This window comes from Myxocyprinus asiaticus, chromosome 8, assembly GCF_019703515.2.
Source record: "Myxocyprinus asiaticus isolate MX2 ecotype Aquarium Trade chromosome 8, UBuf_Myxa_2, whole genome shotgun sequence".
NCBI lineage: Eukaryota > Metazoa > Chordata > Actinopteri > Cypriniformes > Catostomidae > Myxocyprinus > Myxocyprinus asiaticus.
The window spans coordinates 44,225,554-44,252,765 of NC_059351.1; the positions used below are offsets into that span (position 1 = coordinate 44,225,554).

At 37.2% G+C, this 27,212-nt stretch overlaps 1 protein-coding gene across 2 annotated transcripts in view; it reads left to right on the forward strand.

Moving 5' to 3' along the window:
- LOC127444880 (mucolipin-1-like) overlaps positions 1-27,212 on the forward strand; it is a 32,696-nt gene extending 5,484 nt beyond the window's left edge. Inside the window, exons 2-15 of one of the 2 annotated variants that reach the window (XM_051704495.1) lie at positions 8,066-8,307; positions 14,553-14,717; positions 15,219-15,375; positions 15,793-15,874; positions 15,999-16,095; positions 16,555-16,654; positions 18,298-18,404; positions 18,507-18,656; positions 18,776-18,877; positions 19,404-19,526; positions 21,285-21,401; positions 21,479-21,568; positions 22,098-22,228; positions 23,732-27,212. In XM_051704495.1, the coding sequence (XP_051560455.1) occupies positions 8,066-8,307; positions 14,553-14,717; positions 15,219-15,375; positions 15,793-15,874; positions 15,999-16,095; positions 16,555-16,654; positions 18,298-18,404; positions 18,507-18,656; positions 18,776-18,877; positions 19,404-19,526; positions 21,285-21,401; positions 21,479-21,568; positions 22,098-22,228; positions 23,732-23,768 (1,700 nt within the window). In that variant the 3' untranslated portion in view covers positions 23,769-27,212. Of the gene's footprint in view, positions 1-8,065; positions 8,308-8,364; positions 11,155-14,552; positions 14,718-15,218; positions 15,376-15,792; positions 15,875-15,998; positions 16,096-16,554; positions 16,655-18,297; positions 18,405-18,506; positions 18,657-18,775; positions 18,878-19,403; positions 19,527-21,284; positions 21,402-21,478; positions 21,569-22,097; positions 22,229-23,731 lie in introns of those variants that run through there. The other variant, XM_051704496.1, reaches the window with a different exon arrangement.

Here is a 27,212-nt window from a genome sequence, read left to right on the forward strand (position 1 = left end):
GGTAAATATCTAACCACCAGCAGATTTCACTGAGGGGATGGTAGAAAAAGACTCGCTCTGTTTTATATATCTAGCCAAAAGCTTCCCTGCTTTATCCCCCGACTCAAAGTATGACTGTCTTACCCTGAATAGCCAAAACTCCACCTTTCGCGACAAAATTGTATTATATCTGTATTTCAATCAGGTCAATTCTCTGAGGCCCTCAGACGACATTCGGTGCTTCAGCTCTGCCTCTGCACTTTTAATATTCCCTTCCAAATCCACAAGTTCTTGTGCTTTGGACGTTTTGATGAATGAGGCATACTGTATGATCCAACCCCTAAGAACTGCCTTAAGTGCCTCCCAAGCCACGCCCACAGAGTATACCGAGGACCAGTTGATCTCCGTATACACATTGATTTCAGCCTTTAACATTTGTTGGAATTCAAGATTTTGCAAAAGGGATACATTGAAGCACCAACTATATGATTTATTTTTCTCCGTATTTGGCAACACCTCTAAACTTACCAGGGCGTGATCTGAGACTAAGATGTTTCCAATTGAGCAATCAACAACAGATGAAATGAGGGACTTAGATATATAAAAAAAAATCTATTCTAGAATAAATCTTATGGACTGATGAAAAAATTTATAGACCCTACCAGATGTGTTCAAAAGTCTCCAAATATCTTTAAGACCAAGATTTTTATACATTCTGTGAAGTGTCAGTGTTGCTCTAGGGAGCTTACACACTTTTGCTTCATTATGATCAAGGACTGAGTCCATCAAAAGATTAAAGTCTCCTCCCAATATTATATCATGAGGGGTGCCAGTGGCTTGCAACATCCCTTCAAGATCTTTAAAAAATACCCTGATCATCACCATTAGGTGTGTAAATATTAGCCAAAATCAACCTTTGCCCCTGAATTTCTGCTAAAACTATAATGACTCTTCCTAATTTATCTTTAATCTGTTTGAGACATTTGAATTGTAGATGCTTACTGTAATGACTCCCCTGCTCTTACTTGAGACAGCACTAAAGAAAATATGTCCACCCCGTATCTTCCCAAATTTTTCAGCTTCCTGTGGGCAAAGATGTGTTTCTTGAAGAAACACAATATCATATTTCTTATGTTTAAAAAAAGAAATAACTTATTTTTATGGGGTGCCCCAACCCATTCACATTCCATGTGGAGAGAGATAATCCACTCATATTAACATTTAACATATTAGAAAAAATAGATTGTGTCAAAAACAAGATTATAAAGACCACTTTCCAACATTAGTGCCACAATCAAACCCCGAGTTACCCCCCGAAGCAAACAAACAGAAAAAAAAAACATGCGCATTAACCCTGCGCACGACAGCGCCAACCGGCGTCTATCCCTCTAAACTCAAACAGTCCATGTATGCCTACGAGAGCCCCCGCAACAACTTTGCCGTTGGATTGCTCAAGTCTGGTGCTTCTATACAAATTTTGTGAGACAGAATTACATAACAGAAGAAAATCTAAAAAAAAACTCCAGCCAATAGGCAGAATAATCACAAAGAACATGTAGATTCATCCACATACTGTCCCGAAGGTGTGTTCCTCCCCAAAACAAGCTCCAGCCTCTAGCGGAACCCCCACACACACAAAAATTAAAAATAAATGTAAAAAAAAAAAACATTCAGTTTCCTCAGGCAGTCAAACGAATGTTTAGTGAGCCGGCTGTTTCATAAGTGCAGCAGATGATCTAATCCTTCCGATGTCCTGCAAAAAAACTCCATCCAATAGCAGGCACAAGTACAAAGAATGAGCAGATTAATCCACAACTGTCCCAATGGAGTGTTATTCCACAAAACAAACTTCAGCTGCTAGGCGGAACCATCACAAAAAAAAAGAAAAGGTGCCCAGTTTCCTCGGACAGTCAAGTAAATGTTCAGCGAGTCAAGCTCACTCGGGAGCAACATGAAAATCACCAAAATAACTTGGTCATTCCAATGACTTTATGAAAGATATCACTTGTTGTGGGCATGTAAATACTTTGCGGCCATCCTTAGTATCTATTCTCAATTTGGCCGGAAACATCAGTGCAAAAGCGACCTTCCGTTGATGTAAGTGTTTCTTGCATTCCTTGAATCTATCCCATTTCTCTCTTGTCGAATTCGCAAAGGCTGGGAACAAGAAAATGCTGTGGTTCTTCCAAGAAAGCCTTCCTTTACTCCTCACTCGTTCTCAGGAATTCCAACAATTCGGACATTGTTTCACTGATTACGATTCTCAAGGTCTTCCAACTTTTCCCAGACGCACTGCAAATCTGCCTTGGTCGCTAGCAGATTAGCAGATAATTCCCTCTCTGATGACTCCAGATAATCGATCCGTATCTCGACGTCCGACAATCTTGTAACCAACTCGTCGTAATCGATCAACGTATAACAGCAAGACCCTCCAAGTCCGCTACGACCTTCATCAACATCACAGACATGTTGGACAGTTGACGTTGAATTTCTCCCGCCACACCGTCCAAATTGAATCCCTGGTCTGCGGCCCTGTCAGGGGTATCAGCTTGAGCACATAAGTGCCTTTTAATGTCTCCAGAGCACAAGGATTTTGAATTCATTGACATATTGTCTTCATAGAACAGCTATGAAACAGAGTGTATCGAATCTCACCAGTTTAGGACACAAAAAGAATTAAAAATTAGCAAGGTGTGCAGAGCTCACCATTCACACGTTCAACCCTCGCATGGTGTCACGCGACTCCTTTCCCCCATCCTGATTTCTTTTGTTTTTGTGTTTATCTCATATAAAATAGTTTCAAAAATTCAAACAAAATCTAACATAAAACAAAGGCAATCTGAGTAAACACAAAATACAGTTTTTAAATGATAATGTTATTTATTGAAGCAAAAAAGTTATCCAATACCTACTGGGCCTGTGTGAAATAATATTTGCCCCCTTTGTTACTAAATCCCCAAATCTATGAATTTAGTATTTAATGAGGTTCTGCTAGACCAGACACACCCAAGCCTGATTACTGACAGCCCTGTTCAATCAAATCAACACCTAAATAGAACTTTTTTAGCAGCATGAAGTTAGTTAAAAGGTCTTACCCAAATGGAGAAAACTTGGCACAGTAGTGAACCTTCCCAGAAGTGGCCAACCTTCCAAAATTCCTCCAAGAGCACAGCGATGACTCATCCAGGAAGTCACAAAAAAGCCAAGGACAATATCCAAGAAACTGCAGGCCTCTCTCGCATCAATAAAGGTCACTGTTCATGACTCCACTATCAGAAAGACACTGGCCAAAAAAGGCCATCCATGGAAGAGTGGCGAGGAGAAAACCACAGCTAACCCAGAAGAACATTAAGACTCGTCTGAATTTTGCCAAAACACACCTTGATGAAACTCAAACTTTTGGGAGAATGTTCTGTGGACTGATGAGTCAAAAGTGGAACTGTTTTGAAGACAGGGGTCCTGTTACATCTGGCGTTAATCAAACACAGAATTCCACAAAAAGAACATCATACCTACAGTCAAGCATGGTGGTGGTAGTGTGATGACATGGGGATGCTTTGCTTCTTCAGGTGACTTGCAATAATTGAGGGAAACATAAATTCTGCTTTCTATCAGAAAATCCTAAAGGAGAATGTCCAGTCATTAGTCAATGAGTTGAAGCTCAAACTCAACTGGATTATGCAGCAAAGCAATGATCAAAAGCATAGGAGGAAGTCCACCTCTGAATGGCTCAAAATAAGCAAAATTAAAGATTTGGAGTGGCCTAGTCAAAGTCCTGACTTGAACCCGATTGAGATGCTGTGGCAGGATCTTAAACGGGCAGTTCATGCTCAAACCCTCCAATGTGGCTGAACTAAAGCAGTTCTGAAAAGAAGGGTGGGCCAAAATTCCACTACCGCATTGTGAAAGACTGATCTTCAGTTATCGGAAGCGTTTGGTTGCAGTTGTTGCTGCTAAAGGTGGCACACCCAGCTATTAAGTTTAAGGGGGCAGTTAGTTTTTCACATGGGTGATATAGGCATTGGATAACTTTTTTGCTTCAATAAATTTTTTTTAAAAATTATATATATATATCAGTTGTGCTCAAAAGTTTGCATAACCTGGCAGAAATTTGGAAATTTTGGTCTTTTATCAAAACTGTCTTTTATTTAAGGATAGTGATCATATGAAGCCATTTATTATCACATAGTTGTTTGGCTCCTTTTTAAATCATAATATAATTGTTGTTTCAAGGAGCACAATACGATGATACTTGAACAAAAACGAGCTGCATGGTCGAGTTGCCAGAAAGAAGCCAATACCACAAAAAAGCCGGTTACAATATGCCCGACAACATCTCAACACGCCTCATAGCTTCTGGCACACTGTAATTTGGAGTGACGAGACCAAAATAGAGCTTTATGGTCACAACCATAAGTGCTATGTTTGGAGAGGGGTCAACAAGTATTGTGCTCCTTGAAACAACCACACCATTTTTTTCCAGAGCAGCCTGTATTTCTCCTGAGGTTACCTGTGGGTTTTTCTTTGTATCCCAAACAATTCTTCTGGCAGTTGTGGCTGAAATCTTTCTTGGTCTACCTGACCTTGGCTTGGTATCAAGAGATCCCCGAATTTTCCACTTCTTAATAAGTGATTGAACAGTACTGACTGGCATTTTCAAGGCTTTTGATATCTTTTTATATCCTTTTCCATCTTTATAAAGTTCCATTACCTTGTTACGCAGGTCTTTTGACAGTTCTTTTCTGCTCCCCATGGCTCAGTATCTAGCCTTTCACAGCCTCGTTGTCATTCCCATTTACAATCAAAGATGGCGCTAGCGTGAATAAGGTCTGTAGTGAGTGCTGTGCAGCCTGTGCTCATTGGAACAGTGGCGGATGGTGGTGCAGGCTGTGTCTGATCCGTTTGGAAAGACAGTGTTACCTTAGGAAGTCTCGATTCCGTTTAATTTTTTTCTCTCCACAAATTCAAACCAAACTGAACTAGCAACAATGTAGCTTAACTTGTAACTTGCAACAGAGTATATGGTGAAATCACACGAAACAGTTTGGCTCACTTTCACCTGTTTACAAACTTGTGTAGATGCAAAAAAAAAAAAAAGAAACTTGGAATATTCTATTACTGCCTGATCTGAGGGGGAAGGGGGTTGCTTGCATTGATGTTGCTGAAAATAACTGCTATATCAATCATATCGGTGTTGTTACAGTGATATTTTCAATTTTAGCACACGTTATTTAGCATTATTGATAATAAAAAAGCATATTTGTATTTTTAGGGGGCCCTAGGCAGATGCCTACCTTTGTCTAGTGCTAAGTCCACACCTGATTATGAGTGTTATTGCAATTACTTTGAATATTACACTTTTATACAGTAGTAATATTTTTCTGTCGTAATGTCTTCAATTTCACGCATCCAGTTGAATAGAGCTCTTATTTCAGCTGGACTTTTATTTTGAAAGACCTTTGAAGATCTTCCTGTTTGTGAATGGTTTGTTATATCAAGCTTCCCACGACTTGCGTGCTGAAATCTCCAAGCTGCAACGGTAAAAACGGTCATTTGAGAGTTCTACAGCTGATTATACACTAAACGCGCTGCTCTGCAGATGGATACTATTGGACACACTGCATGAAAATAATGCATTAGTAGTGTGTGGTGCGTTTGTGCGCGAGCCTACTTGTGTGTGTGTGAAGGAGATGACAGAGCAAGACGGAGCCTCTAATTCATTTTGTGGCACGCATGTGACTGTATATTATTTCAGTAAATGACATCCTTCTGCTGTTTAATGATCACACGTCATCAAATGGTCTTTGATTTAATCTCAAAACTCTCACATTACATTTCATTTTGCTAATGGCAGCATACTATGGTACTGTAATGAACAACAAGATGATATTGTACCGTTTTGAATTTTTTGGTATCGCAAGATTTCGTTATTACTGGTATACTGCGCAACCAGTGTCGGCAACTTAGCGACTTTTCAGACCCCTTTAGCGACTTTTTTTTCTAAAAAGTACCTAGCAACATATCTAGCGACTTTTTGGACAAATCTTCACCAGTACTGCCATGCGAGCACGAGGTCTTGCTTTCCCGCTACAGGCATACCTCTCTCTCTGTGTTTGCTCCGTTCAGTGAGTGGCAGACACAGACGTGAATGAGCTGCACATGTGCAAGCAGAGTTGCCAAGGACCAATCAGTAATCAAATAATTATTTTTTTAATTTAAACAATTTAATTTGACAATTATTTTTCTTGCTTATCACTCACTGTTACACAGATGGAAGCTGTGTGCTGTGTGACAGAAAAAATAAGACATTCTGTCACTTCTGAGTTTCTCCGAGTGATCATTTATATGTAAATATAGCCGAAATCACAGCACAGCCGTTGTCTTTAACTTATGTTATAAAATCAGGATTTTAGCAGTGCAGAACAGCAGCTTGGAAAATGCTTGGAAGTGATTACTGGTTAACATGTAGTCTTAATGGGAGGCGTTTCAGTCACTATTTCATACTTGTTCCATTGTCTGACAACAGAAATATGTACATGAGAACAGCTTTATTGGGAATTCGGCTGTATTAAAATACAGTATGTGAGCACAGAAAGTAGGAGAGAAGCAAACAGATGTAAAGGGCTGACACAAGGCAGAATGCAAATACGACGTGATGACATCATGAAAATGCTAATTAACACATGACGTCATCTAGCGACTTTTAGCGACTTTTTTAGCAGGCTTTAGCTGCTTTTAATTGAAAGTAGTTGGCAACACTTGCGCAACCCGAACTGAGATAAAAAAAAAAAAAAAAATCCCCATTCTGATGGTTGATGTGAACATTAACCTAAGCTCCTGAACCATATCTGCATGATTTTATGCACTGCACTGTTGCCACATGATTGGCTGATTAGATAATTAAATGGATGATTGTTGGTGCCAGTTGGGCTGATTTGAGTATTTCTGTAACTGCTGATCTTCTGGGATTTTGACACACAACAATCTCTAAAATTTACTCTGAATGGTGCCAAAAACAAAAAACCTCCAGTGAGCGACAGTTCTGTGGATGGAAATGCCTCGAATGGTTCGAACTGACAAAGTCTACGGTAAATCAGATAACGGCTCTGTACAATTGCGGTGAGAAGAATATCATCTGTTTTGGCGGCATGAGGGGGACCTACACAATATTAGGCAGGTGGTTTTAAAGTTGTGGCTGAACGAAGTGTGCGTGCGTGCGTGCGTTTATACACTACCATTCAAAAGTTTGGGGTCAGTTGCCTGATTTTTCTCATGATCTTAAAAACCTTTTGATCTGAAGGCGTATGCTTAAATGTTTGAAATTAGTTTTGTAGACAAAAATATAATTGTGCCACCATATTAATTTATTTAATTACAAAACTAAGATTTTATAAAAAAAAATCTTTTTAGAAATGGATGACTTGGACCAATAATAAAGAAAAGCAGCCAATAAGTGCCCAACATAGATGGGAACTCCTTCAATACTGTTTAAAAAGCATCCCAGGGTGATACCTCAAGAAGTTGGTTGAGAAAATGTCAAGAGTACATGTCTGCAAATTCTAGGCAAAGTGTGGCCGCTTTGAAGATGCTAAAATATAACAGTTTTGATTTATTTTGTGTGTAATAATTCAAGCATTTAAGCATAAGCCGTTAAATCAGAAGGTTTTTAAGATCACGAGACTTAATTTAGTAAAATGTGTCTAAATTTTGACTGGTGGTAGTGTACGTTTTTAAGAATTGTTCCAGAACATCAGTGCCATTTAGAGAAGTTTAATTCAGGACGTTCTATTAATAGAGTTCTAAATTTACAACAACTTAATGGCCTTTATAAATTAAAAGACCTGTTGCAAATCACTCCAGACTCTGTCCAGGTAATCTAAGCATGAACTTCTGCTGACACAACAATTAAAATCCAATAAAGAAGTGTTGTTTTAATGGAGTGTAAGTATCACAGGAGGTAAGCTATCAGTGTAAATGTAATTGAACGACTGGTATCAGTGTCTGCTAATCAGCGTTACCTACAAATCCCATTTACATAGTACCAAAGGGATGAATTACAATCTTTCTCTCTCTGTTTCCCTTTCAGAAGAGGACAGACTACTGTTTCCGGTAACTCACTATGGTTCAAATGACTGCAGGGATGAATACAACAACCCCAGATCAACCCCGGTATCAGATGGTTGGATATGTGTGGATCAGGAAGAGGAAGCATTGCGCAGGAAGTTAAAATATTTCTTCATGAGCCCCTGTGAAAAGTACCAAGCCAAAGGAAGAAAACCATTTAAACTGGTTCTGCAAATACTGAAGGTTGTTTTAGTAACTGTACAGGTATTTGAGCTGAGCATTTTCTAGAATCTTTTTTTGGTGGTTGTTGTAGTGTTGTTGTAATAATTGGAGCTTTTTGTAGTCAACCCATAGCTTGCAAGCCTGGTGCAGGAATTTAAAGAGAGTGTTGAGTTTAAAAGTCTCACTTTAACCAAAACAATTGCTCTTTAACAACTATGATGTGCCTACCACTCTTGGTGAGGAGCAACCAATCAGAATTGACCTTCGCTCTCACACTCTGAAGTGTCGCACATTTGTATGTAGTTTTAAGGCCAAAGTGGACTTCAGTTGTCTGCGTTGCAGATCGCTTCGTGCACAGTATTCGTGACGCAAATTTTGTCATCGGCACAGTCCGGACTGACCACGCACGGCCCAGATTTTCTCGACCGACAGATACGGTCCTCGTCTGTGCGCATCTTCTGTGCATTCGCCTGCCATTGACTGTACTAAAAGAGTATCACAAAGCAACTGTAGTGGGTATGCGTCGAACGCATTTGTATTCACTCGCGGTTAGAAGAGTATACTTTGAAAGGCAACACGGTCGACCGGTCCGAGATGATCTGGAACTTACAAAAATGAAGTATACCCGGGCCTTTATGCCAAAGTATATTTAATCTTGCCCTGCAACTTTTGCTAATTTTGTCATCAGCTCTGTACATGCGTGTAGTCTGCTAGTTTTTCTAGACACGCAGAAAAGCAGTACTGCGCATGCATCGAATGTTGTCCGTACAGGCTTGTGGTCAATGCTTTGAAAGACTAGCTCACGACCATGCATTAGACATAATGGCATGTGAAAAAACAAAGCCTTGAGAGGTGCATCGTGTTATGTCTGCGCCAGGGTTTCCATTAGCTGGTAAATGCAGTTAATTTTACCATTAAAGCATCCCATTGTCTGACATATTCAAAAATATTTAGACACAATGTCTGGTGAAAATGTTAACACGAAGTGTCAGCAACTCCTTTAGTTGGTGCCACGAGTGTAATCCCAATGATGACAGCACTTTGCTGCCTTGGAGGTTGAACAGCTTGAAAAGTCCTAATCCGCGACTACAGTGGGTTGTATCCTGCACACTGGCAAAAGCAGCCTGCGTTCTTCCCGTCTTGCATGCCCACAGTGAGAAGCTTCCCACTTCAGAATCATATTAAAACAGCCTTGTGTTGCCATCTTCTGGAGGAGAAGGACACCAGGCTTATGTGTATCTCAAGCTGTAGTGAAACAGTGCACACATTTGACTTCACGTCAGCAGCAAAACGCTTCTGTGCTATGTAAAATCTGGGGAAAATAGTCAAAAAAATAAAGCCGATGCAATTTGCACTCTGATGCAAATATGCTATTTAATGCCTCAGTGCAAACAGTGGCAGATACTATTTGCACCTCCACAAACACCCTACAACAGCCCCTACCCCTAAACCTAACCTTAACCTTCCCTTAAAATAACATTGGTTTTATTACAGTAACCATAGTTTCACCATGGTATTTTGTAGTAAAATTGTAGCAAATACAAAATTAAACATGGTTACTATATTACCATCATATTACTGTAGTAACACCATGGTTAATTGCATTAAAACTATGGTGTCTGCCAAAAAACATGGTTACTACAAAAGTACTATAGTATTACAGTGATGCAATCTACACACAAGCGACGCCGAGCTGCGGGATTAAAGCCCCGTTCACACTGCAAATGATGTTGTCGCTTGATGTCGCTAGACTCTGCAATCAGTGTCGCTGGTTGGCGTTTCTACTGCTGTTGCTTTAATGTTATTGGTGGACTGCACATCTGGATATTCTGATTACAGAGTATACTGCTGGTAAAGCTAAGGTGTCATTCTGATTTGACAAGGAATCAGTTCTATTGCTTCTAAAAATGAAAATTGAGTGTTTTTATAAAACATGCAGCATTGCTTAATGCATGATGAACAAGATGAATGATGTATCAATGTATAAATCAAATTCACTCGGAATGCTGACACGGTTTTCCACTCATCATTTTATTACACATATCCATGTATGTGGTTACAGACAAATGATAGAAGAGTGAAATCGCTCACAGAAACTTTTAACTCCTCCATCTTGCCTGCACTCGACTCCAGTATCTCCCACTGCCTGGAGACGGGTGACGTGAGCTCCACTGTCTTCACTCTCATTGGTAGTCGCTCGCGAATGTCACTCGTCGTTTGCATAGTAGAAATTTTCTAAAATTTCTCTACAGCTTGTGTCGCTTGAAGTCGCTCTGCTCTCATTGAAAATGAATGGGATCGTATCGCTTTGCCACGCGATGCCACCTGTGGTGTGAAGGGGTCTTAAAGGTGCATTCAGTAGTTTGGAGCCAATTTAAAAGTTTTACACATTAACGAATGAATTGTGTTTTTGTGAAGTTTGATCCGAATGGTGTACACTCACATGAGATGAAGACTATACTCATAATATTTTTCTATAAAAAGTGTTTTATTTTACATGGTGCGGGTCATCCCCTTCAATGTGTTTCGCCATGTTGAAATCACATGACACGTGGCGTTTCACTAAACGTGGAAGAAGAGAATCCTCACGCTCATGAGCTAGTGTGGCGCCTGTGTATATAGATGCGCTTGGTTATGCTTAGAACATTGTTGTTTGGTGACGCGAAGAGTGAAAAGAATCAGAATGAGCTTTATTGCCAAGTATGCTTACACACACAAGGAATTTGTCATGGTGACAGAACACAATGGAACATACTTATTTATCGTGCTTTAGCAGCGGAGAAAACGGGAGATCCAGTAGCTGTACTACCGAAGAAGCAAAAAAAGGTCTGAAGCAACTTGCTTCAAGCAAGAAGACAGAAAGACCGGCAAAGACAAAAAGCAGTAACGGTAAGGCATCTACGTCTTCATTAGTTTAGTGCAAAGTAGCTTGGCACAGCGATTGTTGTGGATTTTGTGTAAACCATGATGTTGGTTGCTTGGAAATAAAACGAGTTCTTCAAATACAGTATTCATGGACATGCTAAATTTGATAATCAAAAACAATTCTAATCTTTCCTTTAACATAACATTCTGTATCGCTAGATAATTGAGGTTTATTTTACGCTAAGCACTTCTCTAATAAAGGTAAAACTGTCTTTAGAAATAATGTGAAACATAGACAGTCTCCAAAGATTATTGATATGAGGGACAATAATAATCTATCCTTAACAGTAGAAGCATATTCACTTGATTTCTGATGGGGTTTTTTAGGCAACGCAATTATATCATAGGAGTAATAAATACATTTTTAAATAACCTCAAACTCCAACATTTTCCAGATGTAAATTATATTCCAAAGCTGACGGGGGCAGCAGAGATGATCATGCTGATCCACGTCGAAAGATGGCAGTATAACGTCTAACACAACTGTAACATTGGTACTTAAAGTACACGAAGAAGAGCAATGCTAATGCTAGCGAACTACTGAATGCCCCTTTAAGAGGAAGGGAACGAGTGCGATCGACAGACTCCTCCTCTAGATCAAACCCTTCTCTGCACATTTACTGTGGCCAAATCACTGCATTGAAATCAACCTTTATATATATTTTTATTTATTATTGTAAGTAGTATTAAAGTAAATATTAAGAGTGGAAACAAGAAATCGGATGGTAAAAAACAAATGGGGGGCAAAAGGCGGAATTAAACATACTCCATTGTTTTACAGTGCAAAATAAACACAGAAATGAGATGACCGGATTTTTCCAATTTGTCCAGTAAACTTTATAATTCCTGGACACATTGGCCGGCACAAAAATTTCTTAGCGGCAACTCTGGTCTGCACCACTAGTGTCATCAAACGGAATTGCATAAATTTGGTGCAGACGTTTCAAAATAGGAGTCTTATGTGTATTTCGGGCTTCTTTATAATTACAAGTCCAGCACCACATTTATATATATATATATATATATATATATATATATATATATATATATATATATATATATATATAAATATATATATGCACTGGCAGCCAAAAGTTTGGAATAATGTACAGATTTTGCTGTTTCGGAAGGAAATTGGTACTTTAATTCACCAAAGTGGCATTCAACTGATCACAAAATATAGTCAGGACATTACTGATGTAAAAAACAGCACCATCACTATTTTAAAAAAGTCATTTTTGATCAAATGTAGACAGGCCCATTTCCAGCAGCCATCACTCCAACACCTTAAATTGCTAATTTGGTATTAGAAAATCATTTGCCATTATATCAAACACAGTTGAAAGCTATTTGGTTCATTAAATGAAGCTTAACATTGTCTTTGTGTTTGTTTTTGAGTTGCCACAGTATGCAATAGACTGGCATGTCTTAAGGTCAATATTAGGTCAAAAATGGCAAAAAAGAAACTGCTTTCTCTAGAAACTTGTCAGTCAATCATTGTTTTGAGGAATGAAGGCTATATACAATGCTTGAAGATTTCATATAAAGGTATACACTACAGTCTTTAAAGACAAAGGACAACTGGCTCTATCAAGGTCAGAAAGAGATGTGGAAGGCCAGATGTACAAGTAAACAAGAGGATAAGTACATCAGAGTCTCTAGTTTGAGAAATAGATGCCTCACATGTCCTCAGCTGACAGCTTCATTGAATTCTACCCGCTCAACATCAGTTTCATGTACAACAGTAAAGAGAAGACTCGGGGGTGCAGGCCTTATGGGAAGAATTGCAAAGAAAAAGCCACTTTTGAAATAGAAATCAAAAAGAAAAGGTTTGAGTGGGCAAAGAACACAGACATTGGACAACAGATAATTGGAAAAGAGTGTTATGGATCTTAACCCCATTGAGCTTTTGTACGATCAGCTAGACTGTAAGGTGCGTGAGAAGTGCTCGACAAGACAGCCACATCTATGGCAAGTGCTACAGGAAGTGTGGGGTGAAATGTCACCTGAGTATCTGGACAAACTGACAGCTAGAATGCCAAGGATCTGCAAAGCTCTCATTGCTGCACGTGGAGTAGTTTATTTTTTTCAAATTGTAATAGTAATTTTTCACATTATTAATGTCCTGACTATACATTTTGATCAGTTGAATGCCACTTTGGTGAATAAAAGTACCAATTTCTTTCCATAAGAGCAAAATCTATACATTATTCCAACTTTTGTCTGCCAGTGTGTGTGTATATATGTATGTATGTATGTATATATACAGTTGTGCTCAAACGTTTGCATACCCTGGCAGAAATTGTGAAATTTTGGCATTGATTTTGAAAATATGAAATATTGATTTTATTTAAGGATAGTGATCATATGAAGCCATTTATCATCACATAGTTGTTTGGCTCCTTTTTAAATCATAATGATAACAGAAATCACCCAAATGGCCCTGATCAAAAGTTGACATACCCTTGAATGTTTGGCCTTGTTACAGACACACAAGGTGACACACACAGGTTTAAATGGCAATTAAAGGTTAATTTCCCACACCTGTGGCTTTTTAAATTGCAATTAGTGCCTGTGTATAAATAGTCAATGAGTTTGTTAGCGCTCACGTGGATGCACTGAGCAGGCTAGATACTGAGCCATGGGGAGCATGGAGTAGCCAGTATCTTTTTGCATGATCAGTCATATTTTCAAAATCAACCCCAAAATATCACAGTTTCTGGCAGGGTATGCAAACTTTTGAGCACAACTGTGTGTGTGTGTGTGTGTGTGTGTGTATATATATATATATATATATATATATATATATATATATATATATATATATATATATATGTATATGTATATGTATGATCCAGCTTTTGGCTCTCAGACACAACTATTACACAAGGTGCAAACATTAATTGATGCTTTAAGAAGGCAACATACTATTATATGCATACTATGCTTTATGTAAATATCTGCTTATGTAGATTTTGAAGGGCAGTACTAAATAAAAAAAACAATGTATTTCATATTTGTATAAATTATGTAAAGGGGTGTGAACATTGATGAGACAAAAAGGGAATGCAAACATATGGATCTTCTCAACTATATATATTGTTTATTAAACCTCTGATTAATGGGTTACCAGCTGTCTTTTCTTTGGCTTTCTACCTTGTTTCTTGACAGCAATCTAAATCGAGCAATTATATGATTTGGTGACTAAAAAAATGCCATTTTTCTCCTTAATGTTTCAGTTAAGTAATTTTTTTAGTCTGGAATCCTGATCCAAGGTAACTTGCCTAAAACTACTTGTGGAGGCTACACACCTTAAACAACCTGTGATTAAAGGCCTCTCTCTTTGCTTTCCTTCCAAATAGCTGGTGCTTTTTGGTTTAAGCAACGAGATGGCGGTGACGTTTAAGGAGGAGAACACGGCCTCATTTAAACACATCTTCCTTAAAGATTATGATGATTCAGATGACGCACTTGCGGTTTACACGCAGAGTGATGTGTATGATCACATATTCTACACCGTAGAACAGGTAATGTCTAATTTTGAGGAAAACACACTCACTGTCCTGAAGTTGTTGTTTTTTACTGTAATGATCTCATCACTTTAAGACCCAATATGCTCATTTTGTACAAATAAATACAGATTCCCCACCATACTGCTGGTATCAAACTCTATTATACAATGCGGTTTATTGCTGTGAAACTATTCAGGTGTGATTTTCAACATAAATCATTCAATTCTTCTTTCATTTCTAACTTAAGGCTAGATTTACTTTGAGGGGTATACTGTATTTGGACAGTGACTCATATTAGGATTCTGCTTATGTATTCTCGTAGCTTTATTCACCTTGTTTGTTTGGCTGTTAAACTGTTTGTGTTGAACCCATCTTGATTGTTATTATTTACGCGCACTGAACATTTTAACACTTTATTACTTACATGTATCTATTTTGCACTTATTCCCTTCTAGTGTAATTTGTTTATGCTCTCATTCTTCATCCCTTTCCACATTGTTTTCACCTGTCTTTCAGTATCTGGCTTTGCCGGAGAAGACGGTGGGCCGCTATGCATATGTGTACGATGTCGGTGTGAATGGGAGTGCGCTCTCTCTGTGTCAGCAGTATTATAAAAAGGGCCAGATTGACCCAGCTAATGACACCTTCATCATTGACCCACATGTGGTCACAGGTGACTAGTTTTCTGCCTTTCTTTCCTCCCAATTTGTCCCTGTTTCCAGTTCAAACATTTTTTTTTAATCTCATCAAATGATTAATCGGAGAAACAAGAGAAATGTTTGAAACATTGTACACACAGAATTAAGAATAAGATTGAATAAACTTGAAATATTTGTTTACTGACTCTTTTGCTAACACAAAATGATCTTCTAAGACAACCTTTTGCACCTTGTCACTCACTGTTTTTTTTGTGTGTCAGTTCCCTGTGACTGATTGTACCACAGGAATCACTTTCTTTTGTAATTCTAGAAGAGAAATCTTGCTGTTTACCAAACCTGTCTTTTTATAACCCCTATAACACAGCTGGTGGGAGGCTTGAAGTTGAGTCTTAAGGAAGACTAATTAATAATTTCTCTCTTCCTCTCTGTAGACTGTATTGGTGTGAACCCTTTGTCTACTCCCACAGCAGGTCTGGGTCGTGATTATAGGAATTTAACCCTTAAATTTCACAAGTAAGTTCAACAGGATTTTTATTATGTAACATCCATAGAAGTTTCTAATAATCTACAGTTTCATAATAATGTTGTGAATGTTATGAAATCAAAACAGTTTCAATATTAACACATTCTCCCTTAGGCTTATTAATGTCACCATACAGTTCCAGCTGAAGGCCATAAATCTTCAGACCATCATACACAATGAAATTCCAGACTGTTACACTTTCTTCATCACGGTGAGTTGGCACGTGGAATGCCATTGTTGCTCAGAAAGAAGAAGAAAACAAATGCAGAAAACCTTCCAAAAATCTTAACAAAGCAGAAACTTGACATGGAAAAACAGCAGCGTGCATTGTTACATATCAAATAAATAAATACCTTTTTATAGAAACATGTTTTTATTTATTTTTATAAAGAATAATACTGTATAATTACTTATTAATTAAATTAAGAATAAAATTATATAATAAAACAAATTATAAATATATATATGTGAATGTAAAAAATATATATATATATAAATGTTATTTATCAAAATATAAAATATTCCTAAGGTTAATTTAAAAATTTGCTTTGGTTTTTGGTCTGGTATGTGTAGATTTTAAGTTTCCTTTTCGGCCAAGAGATTTCAGTTTGGTGCACCACTAATAACTGTATATATGTACTAAATGCAATTTTTCCTATTTTTTGCTCAGATTTTGCTGGATAACAAAGCCCACAGTGGTAAAGTTAAGATCAGTCTGGATAATCAGGCCTCCATTAAGGAATGTAGAGACCCAAGTGTTTCTGGACACGGTAAGGCTCAACTTTCTTTTTCAGATTAGTTGATTTTTGAGATAAGGGACAAAACATGTTTCATTTTTTAATACTAAATTATTTTGAAATGGATATTTTTGTAGACAAAGGTCTCTGCTAACAAGCCATGTAAGGGAACAGGTTTTTTTTTATTATTTATTTATTTTTTTTTGCAATTTGGAATGCCCAATTCCCAATGCGCTTTTAAATCCCCGTGGTCGCATAGTGATTCGCCTCAATCCGGGTGGCGGAGGATGAATCCCAGTTGCCTCCGCCTCTGAGACCGTCAGCCCGTGCATCTTATCACGTGGCTTATTGAGCGCGTTGCCACGGAGACACAGCACGTGTGGAGGCTTCACGCCATCCACCGCAGCAACCACGCTAAACTCACCACGCGCCCCACCGAGAACGAACCACATTATAGCGACCATGAGGAGGTTACCCCATGTGACTCTACCCTCCCTAGCAACCGGGCCAATTTGGTTGCTTAGGAGACCTGGCTGGAGTCACTCAGCACGCCCTGGGATTTGAACTAGCGAACTAACGAACTCCAGGGGTGGTAGCCAGCGTATTTTACCACTGAGCTACCCAGGCCCAAGGGAACAGGTTTTTATAAAAATGCTTTTTTTCTGAAAATTGACATTTATTCACTTCATAACTTAGTTACTTACTGTCATTTGTGTCAACTCCGTCAGATGCAGTAAAAAGCATGCTATTTTAATTTGATCCATCCAAAAAGAGCGTGAAGTCTTTAATTATCCAATAATGGTGTTCAGTAAAGGAGATAAGTGATAAAATACATTCTATAGATTTTTTTTTTTTTTTTTTTTTTTTCTGTTTTCACACTCTTCTGAAAATTCTGACGGTGTGGACAAAATTGAATATTTTCCATCCTTACCATGTGTTGTACGCTGGAGCCATTTTGGGTTTTTTTCCTCTGTTAAAGCTGCCTCTATAACCTAAACTAAAATGCCAAATTTATCCCACAATTCTAATGGAAATTATCATAATGGGAATGACGGAGTTGAAGCTGTTACCGTAGAGACTTTGTGTGTTTTAAAATATGAAAAAAGATCAAATTTACCAGACCACATGTCCTGCTGTTGCATCCACCATGAGCAGGAAGTGGGAAAGGGGTCCTCAGAGTTATAGCTGAGCATGATATTTGATGCAAAGTGAGGACACAACATTGATAGACAGTTTTTTATGGAAAATATAATTTAAAGTTTACTTAGTGTATTGTTTGATATCTTACAGATCCCTACCTTTCATTTGATATTCATATTTATGAATTTGTTGCATTTTTAAACACTGTTTGACAGTTTACCATTGTGACCAATATAGAGCATGCATTTAAAATATTCTAATTAAATTATTAAAAAATATATGTAATGAATGCTCGGAGTATACACATTTCCTTTAGATTTAACTTTTCTAGTATTTTTATTATTATGAATATTTAAATGTTTAACGTAATAATGACTTTTGTATGTAAGACATGTTTTGTCCCTTTTCTCAAGATTCATTGATGTACTGTATTGTTTGCATAGTGGAAATTCACTATATATTTCTTGTACACATTTGTTATACTCACTGTCCATCCACATCTCTCTCTGTCTCTCCCTCTCTGTCTCTCTCTCTAGCTGATAGCTATGCTCGTGTGTGGTTTGATGTGGCTGTCGCAGTTGTTTGTACTCTTTCTCTTATCCTCTGTGGTCGCTCTATCCTCAGAGGCATTGTCCTTCAAAATGTAAGATATCTTCTCAAATAAATTCACATTAACATTCAAAATGATTATGTATTTTAACTGAAGAACACTGGCTCATGTATAACACTCTCTCTTTCTTTTCAGGAGTTTGTGAAGTACTTTAAGAGCTCTTTGAAACGTGATGTCTGTTGGGGAGACAGAATGGAGTTTATTAACGGTTGGTATATTCTGCTCATCATTAGTGACGTGCTCACTATCACAGGCTCCATCATCAAGATCGGTATTGAGCTTAAGGTAAGTCGAGCGCTCGTGACGTGATCAGCTTTTGAGATTAAATCCCATTAACTTTATAGAATTGGAATTGGAACAAAGAACCATGTCCTGATATTTCATGACTGTATTGCAACCCTCAGAACCTCTCATCCTACGACGAGTGTGGGATCCTCTTGGGCACATCGACGTTATTGGTTTGGGTTGGAGTTATTCGTTACCTCACCTTCTTTCAGAAGTACAATGTGAGAGACATGGACATCCACACATCAATGAACATGCAAACACACTAACAGTGTATACATTAAATGCATGTTTTGTAGTGTATGTAATGTTGCAGTCAAACACATTCTTGAAATGCTGCAGATGTGACATTTCTAGATTTTGTACTTTGATTAGTTGAAAATAGACTCTATATTTTTTAAATTCCTGCCTGCATATTTGTTGAAGTGTCACTTTTATTCTTATCCAAACAACAAATCCTAAAGCAGAAAAACTATAATTGTGATATAATTATAATTGTAATTATAAATTACATTTACTGCAGTTCAAAGAGTTTTTTCATTAAATATCAACCAACTCTGAACTTCATATGTTCTTATTCTTTTTATTTTAAAGAGCATTTTTTATTGTTATTGTTACATTATTCATTTTATCACCAAACATTACATGAAATGTGACTTGCAACATGCATTTAAACATGTAAAACTAGTGAGATGTTATTTTGTAGGATGTGGGATTTGTATATTAAATGGTGTTTTGCTTTCTCAGATTCTCATCGTCACATTAAGAGCTGCATTCCCTAATGTGATCCGCTTTTGTTGCTGTGTGGCGGTGATCTACCTCGGCTACTGCTTCTGTGGGTGGATTGTGCTGGGACCCTACCATGTTAAGGTACATAGCTCAAGCCTGATTGGTGGAGTCTGTGATTTACAGAAACCAATTAAGGGTGTAAAATGCACATAATACATGGATGAATTACCTTGTTTAGCACTTCCTTAACAAAAAAAAGGACCATGGCGGTACCACGATACAGTGATGGTATAGTATGGTAATACCATGAAATATGCTATGATTGCTGAATGATTGTCATGTACCATTGAACACCATGGTATTACATGGTACATATTTAAAAGACTATGGTATTACCATGGTATCATGTCCAAAAAAAAAAAATAATAGTATCATGGTACTTTTTTGTACTTTTCCTAAAAATAAAAAATAAAAAAACAAATAAAAACAAACTGTGGCTAATTTTACATTTTATGCATTTGGCAGATGTATTTCTCCAAAGCCACTTACAGTGCATTTAAGATATACATTTTATATGTTTGTGTGTTCCCTGGTAATCGAGCCCATGATCCTGGCGTTGCTAGCGCCATGCTCTACCATTTGCACTACAGGAACTTATATTTAAAGTGTTATTCACCTCTGAATTTGTTATTGTATTAATTCAGCTATAATAATTTTCTTTTTACATTTGTTACATTATAGGCTACTTTTTGTTCGAGACTGAAAAATTTATTTCAACATGTGAGTTCACATATGAGACAAAAGTGTCATAGAAGCCACATAAAATGAGGTGGTAGCTTCTGCAATTGCTTTATCATCTCACATTTGCTTTTATGACACTATTGGTAAGGTTTAGGTTTAAGGTTTAGGTTAGAGAAGACGTGTTGTTTATTTAAAGGGATAGTTCACCCAAAAAATGACAGTTCTCTCATCATTTACTCACCCTCATGCCATCCCAGATGTGTATGACTGTCTTTCTTCAGCAGAACACAAACAAAGATTTTTAGAGAAATATCTCTGCTCTGTAGCTCCATACAATGCAAGTGAATGGTTATCAGACCTTTGTAGCTCCAAAAATCACATAAAGGAAACATAAAAGTAATCTGTAAGACTCCAGTTTTTAAATCCATATCTTCAGAAGCAATATAATAAGTGTGGGTGAGAGACAGAACAATATTTAAGTCCTGTTTCACTGTAATCTCCACTTTAACTTGCACTTTCAGATGTGAAAGTCAGACTAAACAGGTGCCACATGTGACTTTCAGTTGTAAAAGTGAAGTGGAGATTTAGAGTAAAAAAGGATTTTCATTTTGATCTGTTTCTCACCCACACCTATTATATCGCTTCTGAAGATATGGATTTAACCACTGGAGTCTTATGGATTACTTCTATTATTCCTTTGTGATTTTTGGACCTACAAAGGTCTGATCACCATTCACTTGCATTGTATGGACCTACAGAGCTGAGATATTCTTCTACAAATCTTTGTGTTCTGCAGAAGAAAGAAAGTCATACACATCTGGGATGGCATGAGGGTGAGTAAATGATGAGAGAATTTTCATTTTTGGGTGAACTATCCATTTAAAACTCGATAGAGCATTAACCTTAAGAACTTCTTTGGGAGAACATTTAACTCACTTTTAGCACCATGCAGTGGACATTTCACCTCGGAACTGCCATGATATGTGTAATGAACCTTGTAATACCACTTAATTTCATGCGATCTGGCAGCAAAATAATGTGAAGTAGTCCAAGAGGGGTGAAAAACATTTGAAAAAGATGATTTTAGAATGAGTTTGCCAGCCAGTCACACATCTTCTCTCCCAAAATGTTCTTATTTCTGTCTTTTTCTTCCCTCAGTTCCGCTCCCTGTCGTTGGTATCTGAGTGTCTGTTCTCTCTGATCAATGGAGATGACATGTTCGTGACCTTCAGTGGCATGCAAGAAAGCAGCATGCTTGTTTGGGTCTTCAGTCAGGTGATTTGAATACACACATTGCCCACACACACAGGTACATTCATTCAGTACAATAAAGACACTATGTTCTCTTGCAGGTTTATCTGTACACGTTCATCTCTCTGTTCATTTACATGGTGCTCTCGCTCTTTATTGCACTCATCACTGGAGCTTATGAGACCATTAAGGTAAGAGAAAGGGATGTGGTAGATACAAAGATAGAAATGTAAAACATATTTTTGTTCCTGATACCCTCTCAACACGCACACACACAAACAAACATCCTTATAAAAACAAATTACGATAACCTTAGCTGTTTTATTTGATACTATTTAAAAATAACATAATTTAAATCCATTTAAGACATTTAAATCTTAATTAGTTTTATTAGTATTGTTATAAATGATTCGTTGTTTTGTTTCTTGGTTAACTTTTGTTTCACGATGAAGGCTAATGGTTATACAGTATATTACAGTAAAGGAAGAAAGAAAAACACAAGAATGCACAGAAGAAAATTATAAATTACATATTAGGAATCACAGTCTTTTTACCTGATGAATACAACAGAGATGAGTCATTTGGGGTATTTACCCAATAAATCAATAAAAAGGTCATGGTTTTATGTGATGATACTGTAAATAGTAAAATTGGGGAAAATGTAGGATGGGGAAAATCCAAGCAACTTTGGTATCATGATGTCCTTTCTTTTCCTTTCAGCATCAAACTCAGGAGCCCCTCCATATCACTGACCTGCACGCATTCATCGCTGAGTGCAAGGACACGCCCTGCTCTGGAATGTTCCGTGGAATCGAGACCTCGCCGTGCTCTTTCTTCTGCTGTTGTGACAGGTGTGTCACCATATAAACAAAGACAATGCTGCATACTATCAGATCTAATGATCATTTTGTTGAAACTAAAAGGTCTAAATTTGAAGCATTGCAAATGATTTAACGGAATGGAAAAATATAAATCTGTTGATTTAAAGTGGTTGATTATAAGTAAAGAGACAACATATTTTAGTGCAAAATATTCATATATTTGCAAATATACAAGTAGTTTGAGTGTAGATGACCAAATCAACCTTTTTCACACTTTCGGTTTCAGAATGCTGAAGCAAATGATTGCAGGGTGAATGGGAAGTCACAGAAAATATTATTTTTGCTTACCCGTTTTCAAAAGAAAATATCCACTATCACGTTTCGAGAGCGGTAGATTATGACAGTCAGAAGAGAAAAGATCACACATTTATGGTCACTCCCTCAGCAGCTGTATTAGAAACTGCATTGCAGCTGCTGCAACTTGTTTTTTTACCAATTCCAGGGTAATATAGCACAAAGCATAATGTTATAAATTTATACTAAATAAATAAAAAATTGCACATGCTGCTTATGGCAGAAACATGTCATCACAGTCTGAAAAATGCCCGTTGCATCATTCGCAGTACATTGTAGTGGGCGGTCACTGCAGAGCTTGTTTGGCGCACTTTGTTGGCTTTGCTAATAAATAAGATTTTTTTCAAAATGAAAACCAAATTACACCCACTGATGGCTTCTACCGAAGCATACACCAACAATAAACAACCTCGAAGCTCATGGTAGGTCTGTCTCTAAAGGTTTTGAAGTTATCTTTAAAAATAATTTCCCCTATGGAAAAAATGAATGGAACTTTTACTACCGGAATCAAACTGCTATGCTCTTTTGGCACAAAACCAAATTTCAGACAGTAAGGATTGTTTCCAAACATGTTTTTAACACAGTAGTATCATCACCTCTCTAGGGTGTCAAATCAAGCCACACTCAAACAAACCAAGCAATATTTTGAAAGCACCATAGACCTTATTCACGCTAGCGCCATCTTTCATTTTTTTAATGGGAATGACAACGAGGCTGTGAGGGATAGACTTGTAGTTTCTTCAATGGCCTGAACGGTATAAAGCTCCTAGATCACATCTGAGTTTCCACAACTCATGTTGTCTGGAGTTCTTTGTCCACTGAGTGTTCTTGAAAATAAATTATTTCAATGTTTTGTCCGCGGAACGATTTAAATTGCAGTACAGCCCATTGAAGAGACTGTACATCTATCCCTCACACCCTCGTTGTCATTCCCGTTAAAAATCAAAGATGGCGCTGCTGTAAATAAGGTCAATAGTGTTATACTCTTCGAGAAATCAACCTAATGAACCAAATGGCTTACTTATAGGTATTTCTACATTAAACTGTATTTTAACATAATAAATTATATATATATATATATATATATATATATATATATATATATATATATATATATAATTCATCTTTAAATATATCTGAAGTCTGGTTTTCTTGTCATCTGTTTGTCTGACACTGCAGAACTACCACATATGAGGACGTCCTCCTTGTCAACTAGTGAAGTCATGAGGCTTGAAGTCTGACAACACCTTCCTCTGCTGGTCACAGTGCAGTACTGCGACGACACTGAAGTTAATTGCAAAATGAAGAAAGCTCCAGACAGATGACCCAAGAAGTCACAGTCACTTTAATTTGGGCCTTAAGTGGAGGAGCACATTTTAGTTAAACCACAGTCAGACCAATTTAAGTTTTACCTCAACTTGTTTTTAGTTTTATTTCTATTTAAATCCAGAGGTTGCTGAATGCACACGCAAATGTTGTGCACAGTAATCGTTCCCTGAATATTGATCCCATAAGTTCATTTAGTGTGTGCTGTAGTGGGTCATCACTCACAAATGCTCAGAGACACACTGCCATCTGCTTAATGTGTAATGTCTGCATCACTCCTTTCTAAAAGAGACTGAACAGCTTTGGGCTTGCCAAAGCATTTAGCAGGTGCAAAACTGCTGTAGCAAAAAGATTGAAGTTTACTGTGGGTCGTTCTAATCATGGGTTATGTAAGTAAACTTAACTGTGCTTAATTGTCAGTGTTTGACCTTTGGTAATGGTCAATATTATTCAGCACTTAGAGTAAAACTAGCTCTCCCTAGAGTCAGTAACGAAGGTTTTTGTCTTATAGTGACCAATCCTTATTTATGGTGAAAATAGATGTTCTGACAGTATCAATTAGCACTCACAAAATGCCTCAACTGGAATTTTTACTGTTAACCTTAATAATCTATTGATGTCAATTGATAGCTTTTATTTTGAGTGTAATTAATACCTCGTTGTTGGATATGATGTTGAATAGCACGATATGCATATTTTTGTACTTGCGTCAAAAGAGCTCACAGAGTAATGACACATTTTTTTTTAATTTTAGGTAGACTGATGCATTATTTTACAGCTATAAACCAATGGAATCAAATCACTCTTTTTGCACACAATAATGTTGATTTATAAATGATGGTAGAGAGCTAATATTTTATAGAGAATACAAAATGTACAATTCAATCCTCCTTAAAGGGATAGTTCACCCAAAAATGAAATATTTCTCACCCTCATGCCATCCCAGATGTGTATGACTTTCCTTCTTCTGCAGAACATAAAGATATTTAGAAGAATATTCCAGCTCTGTAGGTCCTCACAATGGAAGTGAATGGGTGCCAAAATGTTGAAGCTCCAAAAAGCACATAAAGGCAGCATAAATGTAATCCATACAACTCTAGTTGTTGAATCTATATCTTCAGAGGCGAAATGGTAGGTGTGGGTGAGAAACATTAATATTTAAGTCCTCCTTTACAATACATTTTCCTCCCTGTCCAGTAGGTGGCGATATGCACGAAGAATGAGAAAGTGAAAGTGGAGATTGATAGGAAAAAAGGACTTAAAATGAAAATATGGATTTAACCACTGGAGTCTCATGGATTACTATTATGCTGCCTTATTGTGTTTTTTGTAGCTTTAAAAATTGTGGTCACCATTCACTTGCATTTTATGGACCTTCAGAGCTGAAATATTCTTTTAAAAATCTATGTTTGTGTTCAGCAGAAGAAAGAAAATAATAAACATCTGGAATGGCATGAGGGTGAAGAAATGAGAGATTTTTAATTTTGGGTGAACTTTCCCTTTAAGTTTTATTTTAAAATGGAGGCCTTAATTGATCCAAGAACACTTGTATAAGATTACTGGCTAGGGCACAGTGCTCGTCACCATGGTGACGTATTAGAACGATAGAACTAATCAAGAATGCTTGATCCATATCATGCATAAACAGCCTCACTTCAGAAGACAAACAAGCCTAATTGTATGTTCTCCATTACACTTGACTGATAAGAGAAGTATATAAACATTGTTTAAATTCTGGGGCTTGGTGCAAACCATTTACACAGACCAAGTGGGACCAGTCATGTTAAGTGATGTGGAGAAATTTTCGGTCATCTACATGTTTTTAATGATTAATTGTTATTACATTTGTTGTTTTAATGTATTATTCAGTCATGTTCTAGAGTAATGTTTTATTTATATTGTGTCATCTCTGTTGTTTTTCTGTTTTGAATGAATTTAAAGCGCACAATCAGCAAACAGAGCACACTTAAAACTTTCGAGACTTTCTAGGACTACCATATGAAGATAAACAAATTGTTTAAAAAAATGTATCGCACTCATAGCTGATGGTACTGTACATGTGTTTATTAAGTTTATAAATCCAATTTTAGACATGTATCTGAAATATTTCCTATTTCATTAATCAGAAGTGGAACGGCAAAAAAGAATCTATTCAAATACGTTTTGTTGACCAAGGTGGTACAAACATGCATTTTTGGTGAAATGTTGTACAAGAATGTACTGTTTACTGTTTGGGATTTTCCCCCTCCTGTTTTTGTTTTTAATTTTATTTTATTTTTTTCCTCTTTAAATCGTTTTGCATACTTTTATAAGTGTCATTGCACATTTTTCTGAACCTGTAGGTCTTGACATGGTCCTCTTGTTTTGGTTATTGTTCCAGAACAGAGTAAATTAGTCAATATTTAAAAGAAAAGTCTATCAATCCATGTATTTATTTCTTAGTATCTCATTTCACCACTAGGTGGTACATTAAGAGCATTATTTCACAAATCTCAACCTTTCAAATTCAATGGCTCTGGCACCTGTTAGTTTAATTGCTCTAGGGATGACAATGGGTGGAATGGATTGATAACAGATTTAGCAAATTGTGTATGTGTGTTTTGGGCAAGTGTTTGTAGGCATGTATGTTTGAATAGCTGGTTTAAGCAGGTGCACTAACCATTGCTTAAGTCAGGGTATATGAGATGGCTATCTGAAACCACAGAATGAGATTGTGCACACAGTGTTCAAACAGAGCACACAGCTGTATAACCCCCCTCAGATCTGATCTCAGATTTATGACCATTCAGAACTACAAACAACATTGCCTGATTAACCTTTCCCAAACTGACCTGACAGCAGTTGCATAGTGGGGTGGCAGTCTGAAAATGTGCCACACCTAGGTATTCAAACAGAGAGAGATAACAGAAAGAGATTTCATTCAATCAGCCCAATAAGTCCATTGTGAGAATAAACAAAATGAAAGATTTTACTGCAGACTAACAAGCACTGTGGAATAATTTTCTCTAATAACAACAGGAAGACTTAATTCTCTCTAGATTAAAGGAATATTCCAGGTTCAATACAAGTTAAGCTTAATTGACAGCATTTGTGGTACAATGTTGATTACCAAAAGTATTAATTTCGACTCGTCCTTTTCATTCAAAAAAAAAAAAAAAGAGCAAAAATCTGGGTTACAGTACTTACAATGGAAGTGAATGGGACCAATCTGTAAACATTAAAATATTCACCGTTTCAAAAGTATAGCCACAATTCCTGACATTAAATCGTAGAAAACATTCCCTGTCTTAGGTCAGTTAGGATCTCTACTTTATTTTAAGAATGTGAAATGTCA